General features: G+C 41.5%; 1 protein-coding gene across 2 annotated transcripts in view; it reads right to left on the bottom strand.

The window, feature by feature from the left end:
- Window positions 1-15,528, bottom strand: part of LOC117216549 (integrin alpha-PS2) — a 75,326-nt gene that overhangs the window by 51,430 nt on the left and 8,368 nt on the right. For both annotated transcript variants that reach the window (XM_033463315.1, XM_033463316.1), the window contains exon 2: window positions 2,450-2,571. In XM_033463315.1, the coding sequence (XP_033319206.1) occupies window positions 2,450-2,571 (122 nt within the window). The remainder of the gene's footprint in view (window positions 1-2,449; window positions 2,572-15,528) is intronic.

The raw sequence follows: 15,528 nt of genomic DNA, 5'->3' as shown, positions 1-15,528 counted from the left end.
ACGTTAATAAGAAAAACAAAAGTTCCAATATTTTTTCGGAGATTCGATAAAACGAAATAAAACACTCGTGGAAAACCACTGGATCTCGATAAAACTAGACTATTTTCACAGCTTCCGAAAAATAAAGAACGGAAACGCTCGATATAAATAAAAGAGGTCTCTTGCTAATGCAACGAGTAATCTCAGAGAATCTATTACCAAGGCGTCGAACAAACGACAGACGATATTCCAGCAATCTTCTCTCGCAGAAATACCCATATAATCGCATCGTAACGAAAAATCCATAAAAATAAATGCGAAAGAAAATGCAACGCGCCTGAATCGCTATTTTATCTCGATCTTGTTCGTACGCGATCGATTCGACCGAACCTCGTCGAGATAAGAGAGAATCGGCACCGGTGATTTCCTGCCGATTGCTTTCGAACAGTCAATTACTTTCGCGCCGGCAAATTACGGGTCCGGAATCGTGCACGATTCACGAGATACGATCGTTACGAGGTGTGTAAGCACGTCTAATTCGCGGCAGCATGATATTCCGCTAATTTGCATCGCGGGCATTAACGTCGACTCTCGCTCCGACATTCTCCGCTGAAACGGAAGATCGTATCGCGGGAGAACGCGCGCGCGCTTCGTCATTATTAATTCGAATGGCTGGCTGAGGCTGAGAGATGGAAATTTATGCACGCTCGTGGCTTCCTTCGGTTTTCACTCTTTTTATTTTTACGTTGCAACTTGTTCGACTCGCAATTGAGTCATTACGACGCTCTTCTCCTTTTTTTCTTCCGTTATGAAATCCTTTTTTCGATCGTAGAGATAACGACGACGACGACGACGACGATGATGGACGATCGCTTCCTTGATTAAGGGACAAGATACGACTCTGGTGTGAAAATATTTAATGAAACGGTCCGCTCTTCTAGTTCGAGATTTTCTTTCTTTGCCAGATAAGACACGGCGATAAGATGCATTCGGTAAATTTGAGTTTCGATAGGCAGAGTGTAGCTACGTGCGGTATGTAGATATTTGCGCAGACATGGTTCTTGTAGTTGGTCCGCTGATTTGCGAGAGAAAGACGATACCAGGCGAAGGGATAGAATTCACTTGGATTTCCTTTCGTCTCTGCACGACCAATTTTTCGTCTTAGATGTACTTTCTAACGGATGTTCGCTTATATTGTACAACGAAATCCGACTCTTTAGTACCTTGCGTTATTACGAAAGTCTCGCAATAAAAATTCTGAACAAATCAAAAGATCGTGGAATCACCTGTCGTTTCCTCGGCAATAGGATTTGTCGTTCGACCGACAAAATTCTCTCTGTACAACGGTCTAGTCGCGGTGCGATTTAGTCGGCTCGTAGTTGCATTGAGAAAAAGGATCGAGGAAACGTTCGAAATCGATACGGTTAGAAGCGATAAACGGTCGAAGCGGTGGAAGGGTCAACGACAGGGTGGGTGGAAAGTCGCCGAGAATAGAACGCTGCTCTACAACCAGTCAGCCGGTTACTTGCCGGTTGCCGAGATTACGAAGCTCCTCGAGGGCTTTGTAAGCGGGTGGAAAGCCAGAATGTGGGTCAGCGACTGTGAACAGCTAGTGGAACACGAGATACGAGCCCTCGTTAGCAACAATGTTCCCGTTGAGGTTACCTTTCAATGCCTCACGGCGGGTACGAGAGTGCAAGTGGAAGAAAGAACCGGAAAACAGATATCGGATTGAGCTACGAAACAAACTACGAGAGTTAATCCGACCATGCTTCCGGCACGCGATAAACCATCCTACGATAGACGATTGCATTTTTCCAAGATCCTTTTGAAATTCAACCGTTCGAACATTCTTCTCCGGACTATGCTAATCTGAAAATTGGTTAATCGACCGTGCTTCCAGCTAAGATGCTACCCTGCGATAAGCGATGGTACGTGCGATAGTCTTTTCGAGATCCGTACAAAGTTCTTTGTTTAGGTATCTCTCTTTGATCCTTCGCAAACCGCAAGTATACTTTACAGGATCATTTTCCTTAAATACCGCTATAAATCAAATCTCGTTAGGAGTGTGATAGCATGGTAATATTTGGTAATTAGAACGTACTAGGTAATTAGAACGTACTAGGTACCACGACAGCGCCAAATTTCGAAATGAACGGAGTAGTTTGAATAGCTCGAATAATTTATTTAATTAAGCGGTTTCGCGATAAAAAATACAACGTGTTATTAATATCACATTTGCATGAGAATCGACATGGAAGAACGCAACGCGTTATCACCAAGTCAAACATTAAATTGCTCATGCTGCGCAAAATAATGCCAGTATGATAAGATTTCTAATCACGTACGACACTTTGTAAACCCATAAACCTAAATGTATCGTCGTTTTTACGGTTATACGAAATAGCGGGTATATTTTTCAAAAAAGAAAGCAAGTCAAAGTAAAAAATAATAAATTAATTCTTCTTACCTTTGCTGTCGAAATGGATCAGCGTGCATCGGTCATCGGCTGCGATGTCGCATTTGTAAACGGCACCGCCTCTGTGAACGCCAACTTGAGGAGTTTCGGCCTCCGGTGCACCCACGATCGCCCTGCGAAAAAGGAAACGTATCGAATCAGCCGTGAAATCCTTAAACTCGGACTCGAGGGAATGAAAATCGTACGTTGTTAATAAAACGCAGCCGAAACGAAGGCGTTGCGTCATTAGTGCGATGGTTAATGTTAGCTGGTCATCGTTCGATATTCATTATCGTCGAGGAAAGACGATGATGCGAACGTATTTCCGAGATCGAGGTCAGTGGTCACGAGCTATTTTGAACAGTGGCGCAAGAAGTCAGTAACTGATCCGACCAACAGACGAGTTATTAAACCAGGTAACACACTTGCCACCGCAATTTTTATCGGTTTCGCGGAACACATTGTTGCTGAGTGCTAGTTCTATCGTAGAATGTCGAAGTGAACACGTAGGTAAAATGTTTATCGAAATCAATTAGCTCTTTATCGAGTCAGATTTGATGAAATAGTAATTGTCGAACGACGATTAAATCGTAATTTGTTATTTTCTTCAATCTTCCATAGTGGCGTATCGATATTTAAACGATAGCGTTTGGAACCGATACATATGAAATATTTCTGACAATAAATATTCATTGGAATATAACGTCAAAAGTTAACGTTAACGAATGATCGCGCTATTCTCCTCTTGAGTAGGTAACCGTTTGGTTCTAAAATTAACGAGGACAATTATCGTCTATAGATGTTCAATTATTTTAACGATCATCATCTTGTGCTCTAAACTACCCATTGTATTTGTTGGCTTAGAATTTAACGACTATTCCACTTTTCTAATGAATGGCTCTCCGGTTCTAGATTATCATTGAAATTATCGGAGCAAAAAATTAAAATACGATAAACGTAAATCATCGTGAAATATTTGACAAGCTTTTAATATTTCGAGAACTTCTGTCTTACGAATTTGTAATTCGTAAATCGAAGAGCATCGTAATCATTTCACTGTCTCGTTAACGGTAGCACGATAATCTCGAGAAATCATACAATGATGGTTATCATCGTTCCTTGTACTCGAGGAATTTACCGTTTAAACATTGCACGAAATATCTTCTCTTATTAACTCGTTCGACATTTTTCATTCACGATATCGGAAAATTTTGTTAAAAATTAATGAAATACGGCAATGCGAATAATTCCTGATTTTTATTTAATCACACGTAGTGCTTTATTAAATATTTTCCTCTCTTCTAATAAGTATATTTTTAATTTAAACATTCCACGTTACCTCGTTAAAAACATTATCAAAAACACGTAATTTCCGGCGCTTCGTGGCAGAGTACAATCATCGCGCGTTATCATCGAATCTTTACGTCTGGACGTAGGCGTGTGCACACAATATGAAGATTGCTAGCCGAGGTAATAGATCGTATAATTACCCTGAAAGGGTGTGTCGGTCTTGGGGTTGTACTTAAAATTACCATGACCTATAATACCACGTGATTAATATCACCTGCATACAGATGAATTTTACAACGTCAAATACTTATCTTCTTCGAAAACTTATCTTCTATAAATAATCGATATCGTTGAGATACACGTAAGAGAAGCAAATTGCTGAGTGAACAAACAACGCGATTTCTAAAGCAGCCTTGCTCTTACATCCTGGCTTGCCTTGAACTTTTCCGAATAAAAATTTCTTTACTCTGCGCGTAATTGTGCAACAATTAAATTTTATCGCGATGAAGATTATTATAGGAAGAAATAAAATTAACAAAAGGCAGGATATCGGATAATTTTCGCGTGTTTAGTTTCTCGTTCGATAAAATTTAACGATAATCTGTGAAGTCGAAAATACGAAGCAGCAATTAAATAGAAGTTACGTATTTGATATTAAATTTGAAGAGAATCGTCTCAACTCACCAAGCATAAAGCACTTCTGATAAAGAAAAATGACTTTCGAATATGTAGTCTTATTGCCGCAGGCTGATAAATGATACGTAGCGTTTTATCGTCGAACAATGGATGAAACTGACGGAGAAATCGTTCGTTTCGTTGAATTTCACTTTAGGATAAAGACTCGGTTCTTTACTATGAGCAAAAGCAATATCGTAAATTTCTCTCTCGCCACGTTAATAATTATCTCTGTGTAAAAATAACGCGATCTAGAAAGCTTCCTCGAATAAATCATTATCTTGCATGCGAACAATGAAACAGAATCCTTTCGAGTCCACAAAAGTGCAAAGTATTTTATCGTTGAACACCGACCTAGAAACATTTGTTCCGTTTCTATGGATGAAAAGAAGCTGCGTTCGAACTTCCGAAGAGGCGCTTTTAAAAGGAACTGAGACTCTTTTGTCGGGAAGATCATCGTCGTCTCCGTTCGAGGCATAAAAATGCCACCGTTTACAGGGCAACCTTGGCATACTCCAGCTCCTAGGCTGCAGTCAGAGTGTAGGTAAAACTCGCATACGCGTGCAGAGGCGCGTTAACAACGGCTGGAGCGACGATTATGCGAGTTATGCAAGTGATTCGCAAGTCTACGCAACTCGCCGCCGGAATTGCCATGTGCCGTTTTGATAAGAACAAACGGTGACCAGCAATGAACAGGGACGAATCAATTAACGCGTTGAATCCTCTGACGAAGATTTCCAGCTTTCGCGGTTCCTCTTATCCGAACCAATCGTTCTACTTCCCAGCAAACGAAATTATTCTACGACGTAATCGTGAAATTTGATGCGTTTGATTCGCTGCGATGAGCAAATGGAAAATCATTTTCATCGCGGAGGGTTGTTGCATCCGAGTTGTTATCCGACGAAATTCGATCCATTTACGACCTCGATGTCCAATGGATTCGCGGACACGCCGCGTTAATAGGAACCGTGGGTCGAACCTGACGAGGACTTAAGCTCGCCCACTCTATTTTTTTCTGCAATCGTGAGGAACTGCAGTCACCAATATGTGACGCATGCACCAGAACAGGAATGCAGGGGCGAACCGGTCGCACAGGATACCGCGAATACAAACGTTTAGAAATCCTTCTTTTCTCTCGCTATCGTCAACCTTTTCGCCTTTTTTCTCTGCAAAGATAATTTAATAATTTACCTTTATCCGTGTAGCTTCTAGCGATTCTAGCAATGGCTCGATCACAACCGCGCAACTTCTCGCACAAAGTTTTCAAATTCACAGCTAGAATTGCTCGTCAGAAAACCTATCGATCACCAAGAAATTGTATAATTCCCTCTCGTCCGTATTAACGGCTATTATTCAGCTTACTTTTCTGTTCGTCGGCCTATCCGAAGGTTTTTATTTTTAGCAAATACGAGTTCACTTGTCGATCGATACCCTACGTGATTACCGAGTATGCTTAACATATACAGGTTCCCCGGTATATTACGTTCAATTACTTAATAATGCCTGATTAAGAAAATTATTTTCTTCTTTTTAGCATATTTGTCGATAAAAACCACTTTTCCTGATTTTTGAAGTTTGTATGTTTTATTTTTATTACCATAGTGTCTCGCTTGGCTTGCTCGCTTCTCTTAATTTAATATTCGCTTGCCTCTGCAATATTTATTTCCCCTTTGCCCGTTAAATGCTAGTACCGTTATCAGTCGTCACGAACAGGATTCGACGATAGAACATTCAGGTGTGTCAATCTCGCGGATAGTCGTGACAGTAGGCGGTAAAGATGGTTCGTAGCAAGCGACAGGTTAAGCGAGGACAAGCAACCTGACATCGAGGGAAAGTTGAAACGCGTTGATTTATACAATGTCGATCCAGTTTGGAGAACAATTTAGATTCTTTTTTATTCGATCCCCGCTGGATCCAGTCTTTATACGGCTGACGATAAAAATGACAGGTTACAAACCTCGGATCGCTATTTCAGATCGTTCGGTACAGGTTTCACGTCTGGATACAGCTTCTTGTTTCCTAAAGATTTTATACAGGGTGCGGCCGAAAGTATCGTATAAGTGGACAACGGTATAATTGACAAGTTACAAGTTGCGAGTTATAGACTTCTGTTGCACGAACACCTTGTACGATCTTAGTTCGGCAATCGGTATAATTTGCCATATGTCCATGTACATAGATGGACGCGCGGATACAGACAGCTGCGCTCCATGTTTCAAACTCGACGATTTTCAACGATTTTTACGGTACAGTTTCAAGGAAGATTGCAAACCCATTTCTCAAATTTCTGGTGATTGAAAAACACGTGCGGATGCGTGTGCAATATGTTCGATCGTCTCGGATTTATTGGATGCTGAGGCCTCACTACGTGCTAATGAAAGCCTGCAGCTGCACCGACAAACGCGCAGGTGCAGTGATTTAGCATCTTCTAAATTAGCTCGAAAAACGATTCGCCAGTGCACTTGGCTCGTGAATTTTGATGGAAACTCGTGGTCTGAAGAAATATCCCTGCTTTTAAGTAGAATTTTGTTGTTCGAAATACGCTTTAATCTTCAGTTTTATTTTCCTGTATATCTGTAACGATCGGAAAACTCCTATGAGATTCCGTGTAGAAAATATATCGTGGAGACATCGTCGTAGCAACGTTACCTTGTCTACGAGAAAAGAATAGAGAGAACAGTACGAAGATCCAAACGCACAGACGACGCTAAAATAACACAGTAGCTGCTGACATACCGATCCTAACGAGCGTGAAGCTGCAAACGACTCAATAACATCATATCGCCACAGAGCACTTAATTCGATCGGAATTTCAATTACGACCAGCAAAAAGGAACGGGGGCACACGGCGGTCTTTTCTCCGTGAAGTCGACTGGTTGAATAAATCAACAGTGAACGCGTACCCTATGAAAACACTCGATGCCTGCTGGCAATCAACATCTATGACTACATCAACGAATCGATAAATAAATCAATCAAGAGATCGAGGCAACGATCTGGCAAGAAACTTCTAACAAATTACGAGAAAGCTAGTCCCCGGTGTCGATCTTGTTTAAAAGCCAGCGTAATCGTGCTTTCCGATTATTTATTCCAGTCGTATCTATCCGTGATTCGTGACGAAATTCCTCGTAGAACGGCTACAAGTAGATTATGTAAGAAACTTCAAAAGCGTCGATGTAGAAATCTGGAAATTTGGAAATTTGCGAATGGAGTGGATTTAGCGTAAAATGCGAATTCAATTGGTGGAGGCACGTAGTTCCATTTTCACCACAAATACTGCGAACTTTTCAGCCAATTCGACGTTTATATCCGACAGTTTCCTAATCTCTGAAATCGCGAAAGTAACTGAAGTCTGTCTAAGCGAGATTTCGCAAGAACACGGTTCCGTATTTCTCTCGTGATCCTCCCGCTTTCCCCGGCGATGTTTCTCACGCATCTCGCGGCGCGTATAAATTTGTCGCCGATTCGCCGCGTTTTCAGCGATCAAAGCCGGAGATTGCGCGGGACAGACGGGTCTCGTTGCCGCGAATGGAGCCGTCCGATTTTGCCAAATACGGCGATTACAAATGCGCGTCTGTCGCGTCGCGATATAAGTCAATACGACGGCCTCGCGTGCCGCGACGCCAAAGGGACGCCGATGTTCGCCCGGCTCTCTAATTCATGCACGGCCGCGATTTTTCCGTGCGATACGCGCCGCTATTTTTACGCCACCGTCGTTGTCCGTTGGCGCAAAAGGCCACAACCTGTCCCGGCGATACCTCTTCGTCCAGCAACGATGGATTTATTTATTGGCCCATTGAAGCGTTCGTGCACGCTCATTGCGCCCATGCGCGAAAAAAAGACCTCCCCTGTGTATAAAATACGCTTGCTGCTGATTTATGGGGCTGAGACGGATGGTCTTATTCGTGATTTAGGGACGACAACGAGGTGAATGCGATTGGTAGCTCTCTAAGATGCTTAATTCGAATTTTATGGTCTTTAATTTAAGGGAATGTCGAGTTTCGATCGTCATAGACAGCACACGGTCGGTATGCCGAGGTTGAAGAAGATCTAGTCTGAAAGAGCAAAGCATCCGAACGATGACAATTCGAATAACAAAGATTCTACTGCATTTCAACGCTATGCGTGGGTGTCGCGTGAAACAATGGAAGTTTTACAGCCTCCGCATAGACTCAAGGTTGCAGAACAAGCACGATAGATAATCGATACTTGTTTCGTTTAATCGCATGTCCGCCAAAGTTCGATCCGACGATAGCGATATTTCTGGATTAAAATAAATTGAGTGGTACAAGAAATCTGTAGGAGAAAGATCTGAATTTTGACAATGGGTCGAATAATTATGTCTTTTTTCAACGGAAAAACTTCGTTCGATCTAGCCTTTAGCTGCTGCAATGTTGAATATCTTCATCCGAATATACGTTAAATCGTAGAGAAAGGAACATTTAATTCACCGACTTCCTTCCGTCACAACTGTCATAATCAAACAGAAATCCGTGTATGCGCATAAAGAATGACGATTGTAATGCAACCTTAGTATTTCAAGCCGGAAATCACGTAACACTTTAAGTCCCTACAAAGGGAAGTGCCTTCTATACGCCCATGAAAAGCATCCGACACGTCACGTAAAATCTGATATCCTCTCTTATGACGAATTTCATTCACAATCAGTTAGGCTTGTCATTTTTTCAAAAGGATAATTGAAAGGTAATTTCCTTTATCTCGGTTTCTTTCAATATTTTTCGGACTGGATGATCCTTCTTTAAAAATTAACTACCAACGAATAATTTATTACATAGAAATTTCAACCTATATCTCCGATAACAATTCTTATCGTTATTTTAGGAAACGTGATAGAAAGTTTTAGATATACGTAGATCAAGCAGAAATTATAGATCATCCGCTAAAAGTTGTTCGCGAACAACCGTCTATCGTACTAAGCGAGTGTAGTGTAGCGTAGTGACCGCGGTATTTATCGCTGAAGAGATAGAAGACAGCTGGAAGTGAGAACATACCCGATTTTTGGAATGAATGCTCGATTAAGGTGTAGAGTTCAGCGAACTCGAGATGTTCCCGTGGAACGTACATATGGTAATGAGCATGTGCGTGCTAGGAAATTTAAAACCAGGTAGAAGACGCCTTCCGCACGATATGTACATGCAACTCGGCTGCATTATCGCTGAACAGAACGAAATTCCGTTAAAACAGCTGTGTCGAATTGTTGCGAAATTTCTTCCGCAGGCTAGTACGAATATCTCGTCGAGATTCTAATGAACTCGAATAAAACGGTCGTGCAATGAAACACGACACGCTCAACGATGGAATTAATTATAATGTCATTCGCGCTACGTATTGGATATTTATAACACTGACAATTCCACGAATTGATCTTATTAATTGAGATCTCGTAAAGCGTCAGTACGAATCGATATTTCCGATGGATTAAAAGGCAAACAACAATCTATAGAAACTTGTACAATCATATACAAATTATTACCTGATATAAAATATATGCTTGTGATAATTGGAAAAAAATATTCCTATTAGAAAGTTCATGATCGATACTTTCTCCGAATAACGCAGTGAAGAGAATCGCAAAGTACGAGGGGGTTGAACACCCCCATGGCCTACTTTTCCAAACATGCCAACTCAACGAGAGATTTCGCAAGTCTTCTCGCTCGATTTCAAACGGACATGGATCGTTCTAAAGTTCCATTGTGCAACCGGAATTTAGGGACACGCAACGCGCGCGTCTTGACGCGCGATCAATCGATGACGCAAGTGGAACGAAGGCGTATCGACGTCGAGGCTCTCTGCTACTTTATAAGGAGCACCACCTCACCGACGCTCGCGACTTTCACTGTGAGCGAAGCTTCGATCATCCGAAGCGAAATCGCACGTACACGAGCGTGCCAGGTCAGTCGATGTACGAGCGTTGATTTATGAAACAGCTGACGCGAAGGGTGGCTCTTTCTGTTCGCCACAGAGGGTGATTCCTCGCGAGGAAAAAGAATTTCATTCTGTTTCAAAATTCGTTTGAAACGTTATTCTGTGAGTAACATGTGACGTCGCCTCTTGGGACCGACAGCGAAGCTTCAATTATTTTATTTGCACCAAACTACGAATGAAGTTTCTGAAAAATGCTAAGAATTTTAAAGTTACATTGGTTGATTATTTATTGCGTAATTTACGCTACTAAAAGCGCGATTTAACGCAACACCTAAAAGTCGACAGAGAATAAATTTCGGCAGGTGACTAATTACATATTCACCTGTTAATCGCGCATACATAATACGCACAGTTATCAGAACGCATCGCCACGCGCGGATTGTATTCTAATTAAGCGCCGACAAAGAGAAAATTTCCGGGTGCGTGGTAATTCCTCGACAGGAAATATCAGCGCCAAATTGGAATTTTAATGTTCTTTTAGACATACGACAAGAAAAACAATTTCATACGTGACAGTCGAAAGCCTGCAACCCCGAACTTCTTTGTGTCCAATTCTCGATAAATCTTTTTCAAGTAAAATTGTGCCAACGCGACTACACATTTATCGCAAAAGATTGCTTGGAAACTTTCTAATCGCCGTATAATCTGAGAAATCTTCGCGATTCGATTAAAATTTAATTACCATACAATTTTCATAAATAATTACCATACGTTTATTCCAAAGTAAATATCAAACCATACCGATCCCGCGACCAATGATCATGAATTCTTACGAAATTAGCCGCGTATCGAATTTCACGGAGGGAAAAAATATGGCTTTCCTTTCTAGGATAGCAAAGTCTTCGACTCTATCTCGGTCACGAGCAATTATAGATCCAATTGAACATTCCTCGAGCGTAATTTACATCTGGCGGTAGTATAAGCATGCGAGGCGGAACGTATGACTGTCTTTGAATGAATTCAAGGCCATTCGGCGGCTTCGATTAGCGATCAAGATTAACCGTGTGTCGTTCTTGCGTGAATTTACAATTCACTCGTATCATCCGTACAAATAAAAACGCGATCACTCGCACTCGTCTTGTAAAATTCCCTTCAGTCGGGTAGTTTCGAGTACAGCTTAAGATTTATCGCGAGCAAAAATTAAGCCTTCAACGTCGTTGAACGTTAACATCCTTCAATGGCGAATTAAGTGAGTATTTAATTCCGAGAAAGTTACATAAAAGAGCCGGATGAAATAATTTGTTTCGTCTTGGAAATCTTTGAATTTCACGACCTTCGATCGCGTTTTTTACTGTAAGTGCACGCCGTACGATATTGATGAATTTACGATCAAAAGTTTCATAACGAGCGTTGAAAAAATCCAAGAGAAGCGAACAGGAATTTAGCGACTTTCGTTTCCAGCAATCTGTACGTGTTCAAGCGACTCTTCCAGATAAGCCGACACGGATAGCCAAGACTGGTCAAAAGACGTGCACGTGGACACCAGACTTGGCAAAACTCGTGAAATCTCGACGTTCGCATTGGTCACGTTCGAGACGTCTTGCGAATTCGTACGTTCCTCTGTTATTGTTCTTATCAGACAACTGTTTACTCGATTACATCAGCCTCGTTGCTAATAAAAGATATCTGCATGGTAAACGCTCGCAGTTCCTCCGAACCAGACTTTAAACAAGCCACTTCGTCTGGGAACAGAAAAGATTTTTGTTACTCGAGCTTTAAAAATTGTTTATCGTTTCGTGGAAAATCTGCCTGATCTGTACCATTCTCTAAACAATATTTTCCTCTTTTGTTTTTTTAGTACCTTTAGTACTGCAGTCTTTTCTAATTCTGGTAGAACGAAAATATGTTATTTTAATTGCAATTTATTTTATTTATTATTCGAATATTTTCATTTTATCGTCACGATAATTCGCTAAAATAAAAGAGAACGAAAATAGAAGAGAACGGAATGGCGGCGAGACGAAAGGAATGCGATAAATTGTACAATTGTAGCGTTGCATTGTCGCGCAATAAATAAGTAGCTGCAATGCACGTGATCGAGAACAGAGAGTCGCATTCGCAGCTCGTACGCAACGAGATCAATCACGAAGGGAACTGGGTCTGCACGAGCAGATTAATTGGTCGATCTTAATCGCATTAATAAAAGAACGAATTAATCAGAATCGTCTCATCTGCAGTTACGATGCAACGACCCACTTCCATACGCGGTATATGAACAATGCAACAGCAATTGCGTACGTACGTGACATCTCTTATGGTATTATCTATCTGGCTTATCAGATTCGAACGAATCCTGCTATGGAATTTTATCGCTGATTTCGAAGAAGCTTCTTCGTCTGTCTCGAGAAAGCGTTCGTTCGTTCCTTCCGTATTGTTAATCGGGAAATTGGACGAGCGTCTAAAAATAACTGGAAACGAAATCCTAGTAGACTTACACAGTACAGTGTGGTCTTTGTTATCCAAACACCTACTCTTCAAATATTCTATCATAGTTATATGAATGGTCTTATTTTACTTGTTTGATCTTTGTCTCTTTCCATTTCGTTCTTCAAATTTATTTCTCACCCCAATTACTCCTTACTGTTCATAAATTCCATTTCTCTCTTTTGATTACTTCTCTTCTCTCGTATTTCTATTTTTTTAAATTTTCGAATTTCCCTGCTTTCCAGTGTCTGCCTCGCAATCGTACACGTTGTTTCGGAGGACTACACAAATTTTCGAATTCAGCTGCGTAAACACAGAAACGAGTTACTCGATCCAGCAGTGTTCAATCGATTATAACAAGGATAGTTGGAGAGAGGAACTGTAAATCATCGTACGGACGCCCATAAAATGGTTTTCCCGGTCTTCGAGCCACGTTCTTCTTATTGACGGAACTCAGCAGCACTCTGAGGAAACATGTGTTGCGCCAAGTCTGCCGAATAACAATGCAATTTGGACGGGAAGGCGCATAGGTGCGAGCATTTCGTTGCCATATGGTGAACAGAACAACTGGTAGTATTCGTGGAATAGACACGGAACGGTCGGAAGACACGAGACCGAAACGACATGCTGCAGATTTCCAATGACAAGCTGTGGCCTCGAACAGACTGACGGAAGTCCGGGAAAACCAGAATTTCCACGAACATCGGATATACCGTACAAATTTTTGAAACATATGATCGAACCTTCCGAGTGCAAAACTAATCGCCAAGGACCTAACATTCAGAGCCTGTCTACCATTTCAAAATCCATCGTATTTAACGCGTGAAATTATTTAGCTGTCTAACGTTCCTTCTAATCCGCTGAAAGTTCGAAAATTCCTTATTGTTCGTAGAAACAGCATCGATCCCACGGCATGCAGCTAAACGATATATCATTACAGCTATTCAGACGATAATCTCGTTGTTTTAGGTTTCGAACGGCGGTATGGCATGCAGGACGATAGAAATAGTTCTGGACACACCTACGCGGTGATTCTATTCGCTGTGTTTACAGCACATAACACGTACGGCTTGGATATTCCCGTGTCGACAGTCACAGGCCGCAATGGTGATTTCAACCGTATCGTGAATCACTCGGTAGCACCGTACGTGATACCGACACGCGATACTCGCTGTCAATTCGTGTTACGTCGACGACCCCGTGTGTCGGTGATCCACGAATTGCTATAAAAACCGCGACGAAGCATCCTGTGTGCGACGTACGTCTGCACGTGCGGCATCGATCCACGTGGGTGCTTCGAGACGAATCGCCACGCTGTAATTACAACGTTCGCCTGTCTTTTGGTGATTTACCTTCGACGATCGGATCGCGATGGTCGCGTGATAAACACGAGTTTTAATTATTGCCACAAAGTCTCAGACTCGCTTTTTTACAACAGCCTGTATATGCAGATTTCATCGTTACCACGTTAAAACTTGTTTCGAATAAAAAATTGCACCTCAGAAAATTAATCGAACCGTGTTTACTTTTACACGCTACCAATTACACGTTGGCTAATCGATTAGGTCTGATCGATTCATTCGTTATAAGGAACTATGAAAAAAGGCAATAATAAATAACGGAGGGACTTAATAACAGCCATTCGACTCTTAGGTGGTCGGAAATGCGCTTCTAAATCACTTAACGAGCCGTTTCAATTGCACTCTCACGTTGCCGATGCTTAATGACTTTCACGTACGAGTCATTACGTCACTCACGTCACTAGGAAACGAGCTGCGCTACGCACGTGACGTAAAAATCGCGTAAACACACACTGGCGGTCATCTGTTAAGTCACGTTTAGCAGAGTAGCTTCGAGAATAATTACGGAACATCAGCTGGCAACGATTAATTACGGAAACCGAGTGTAGCTTCTTCGTGGATTAATTCGTGTAATGGAAAAAACACTTGCGAAGGAGTAATTAATTTCAGGTGTATCAAATTTTTGCCTACAACGAGTCTTAATTTAAGTTTTATTTTTTACCCTACCGTAGAAATTTTACTCTTGTAAAATTATACGAAGCGAAAATGCGAAGGAAATAATCAGCGAGCGAAGCAGTGTTTTCTAATTGTCAACCTCATCTTGCGGACTTTCATACGCGGCAAAAAAGAATTATAGATGTTCGTTAAAAAAGATTAAGGCCATCTCCGTGATATAAGATTTATTACAATCCTTGAACAATGATTCGGGGTACCGCCCTACGTACAAAAAGCCACCAAACTTTCACCAAACTTTTCTTCCACACGCCGATCATTATCAAAAATTCAAAACTCAAAAATAAAAAGAAGAAAATACAAATTTACGTGACCGGAATTACTTGCCGTATCGTCGTTCGAACACGTCGATTTACACTTGCGAGTACTTTATTTCGTATGTTTTATATATTTCTGCAGATGATACGCAATCTCTGTATTTTTAAATGTTCGCACGGACATCGCCGATGTAGCCACAGAATGTGAAATAAAACAAATTGCTCGTCCGAACGCATTCGTATTAAACGAGACGTTAAAAGCTAGCAATCGGAACGAACGAATAACGAAAATACGTCGTATCGTTAAAAATTTCGTATTCCATGTTGCGCTCTGAAGACTGCACATGGCGCACGACGAGAAGAAACCAGAGGCAAAGCGGTAACTCATTTGAAGAAGGTTTCTTTTTTCCTTTATTCCTAGCAGCTTCTCCACCTGGCCCTGCAGCCGCGTGCAAACGTGTCGCTC

This window comes from Bombus bifarius, unplaced genomic scaffold (genome assembly GCF_011952205.1).
Source record: "Bombus bifarius isolate JDL3187 unplaced genomic scaffold, Bbif_JDL3187 scf7180000010271, whole genome shotgun sequence".
Lineage (NCBI taxonomy): Eukaryota > Metazoa > Arthropoda > Insecta > Hymenoptera > Apidae > Bombus > Bombus bifarius.
Note: the sequence above shows the minus strand (reverse complement) of the source record. Positions and strands in the feature narration are given on the sequence as shown.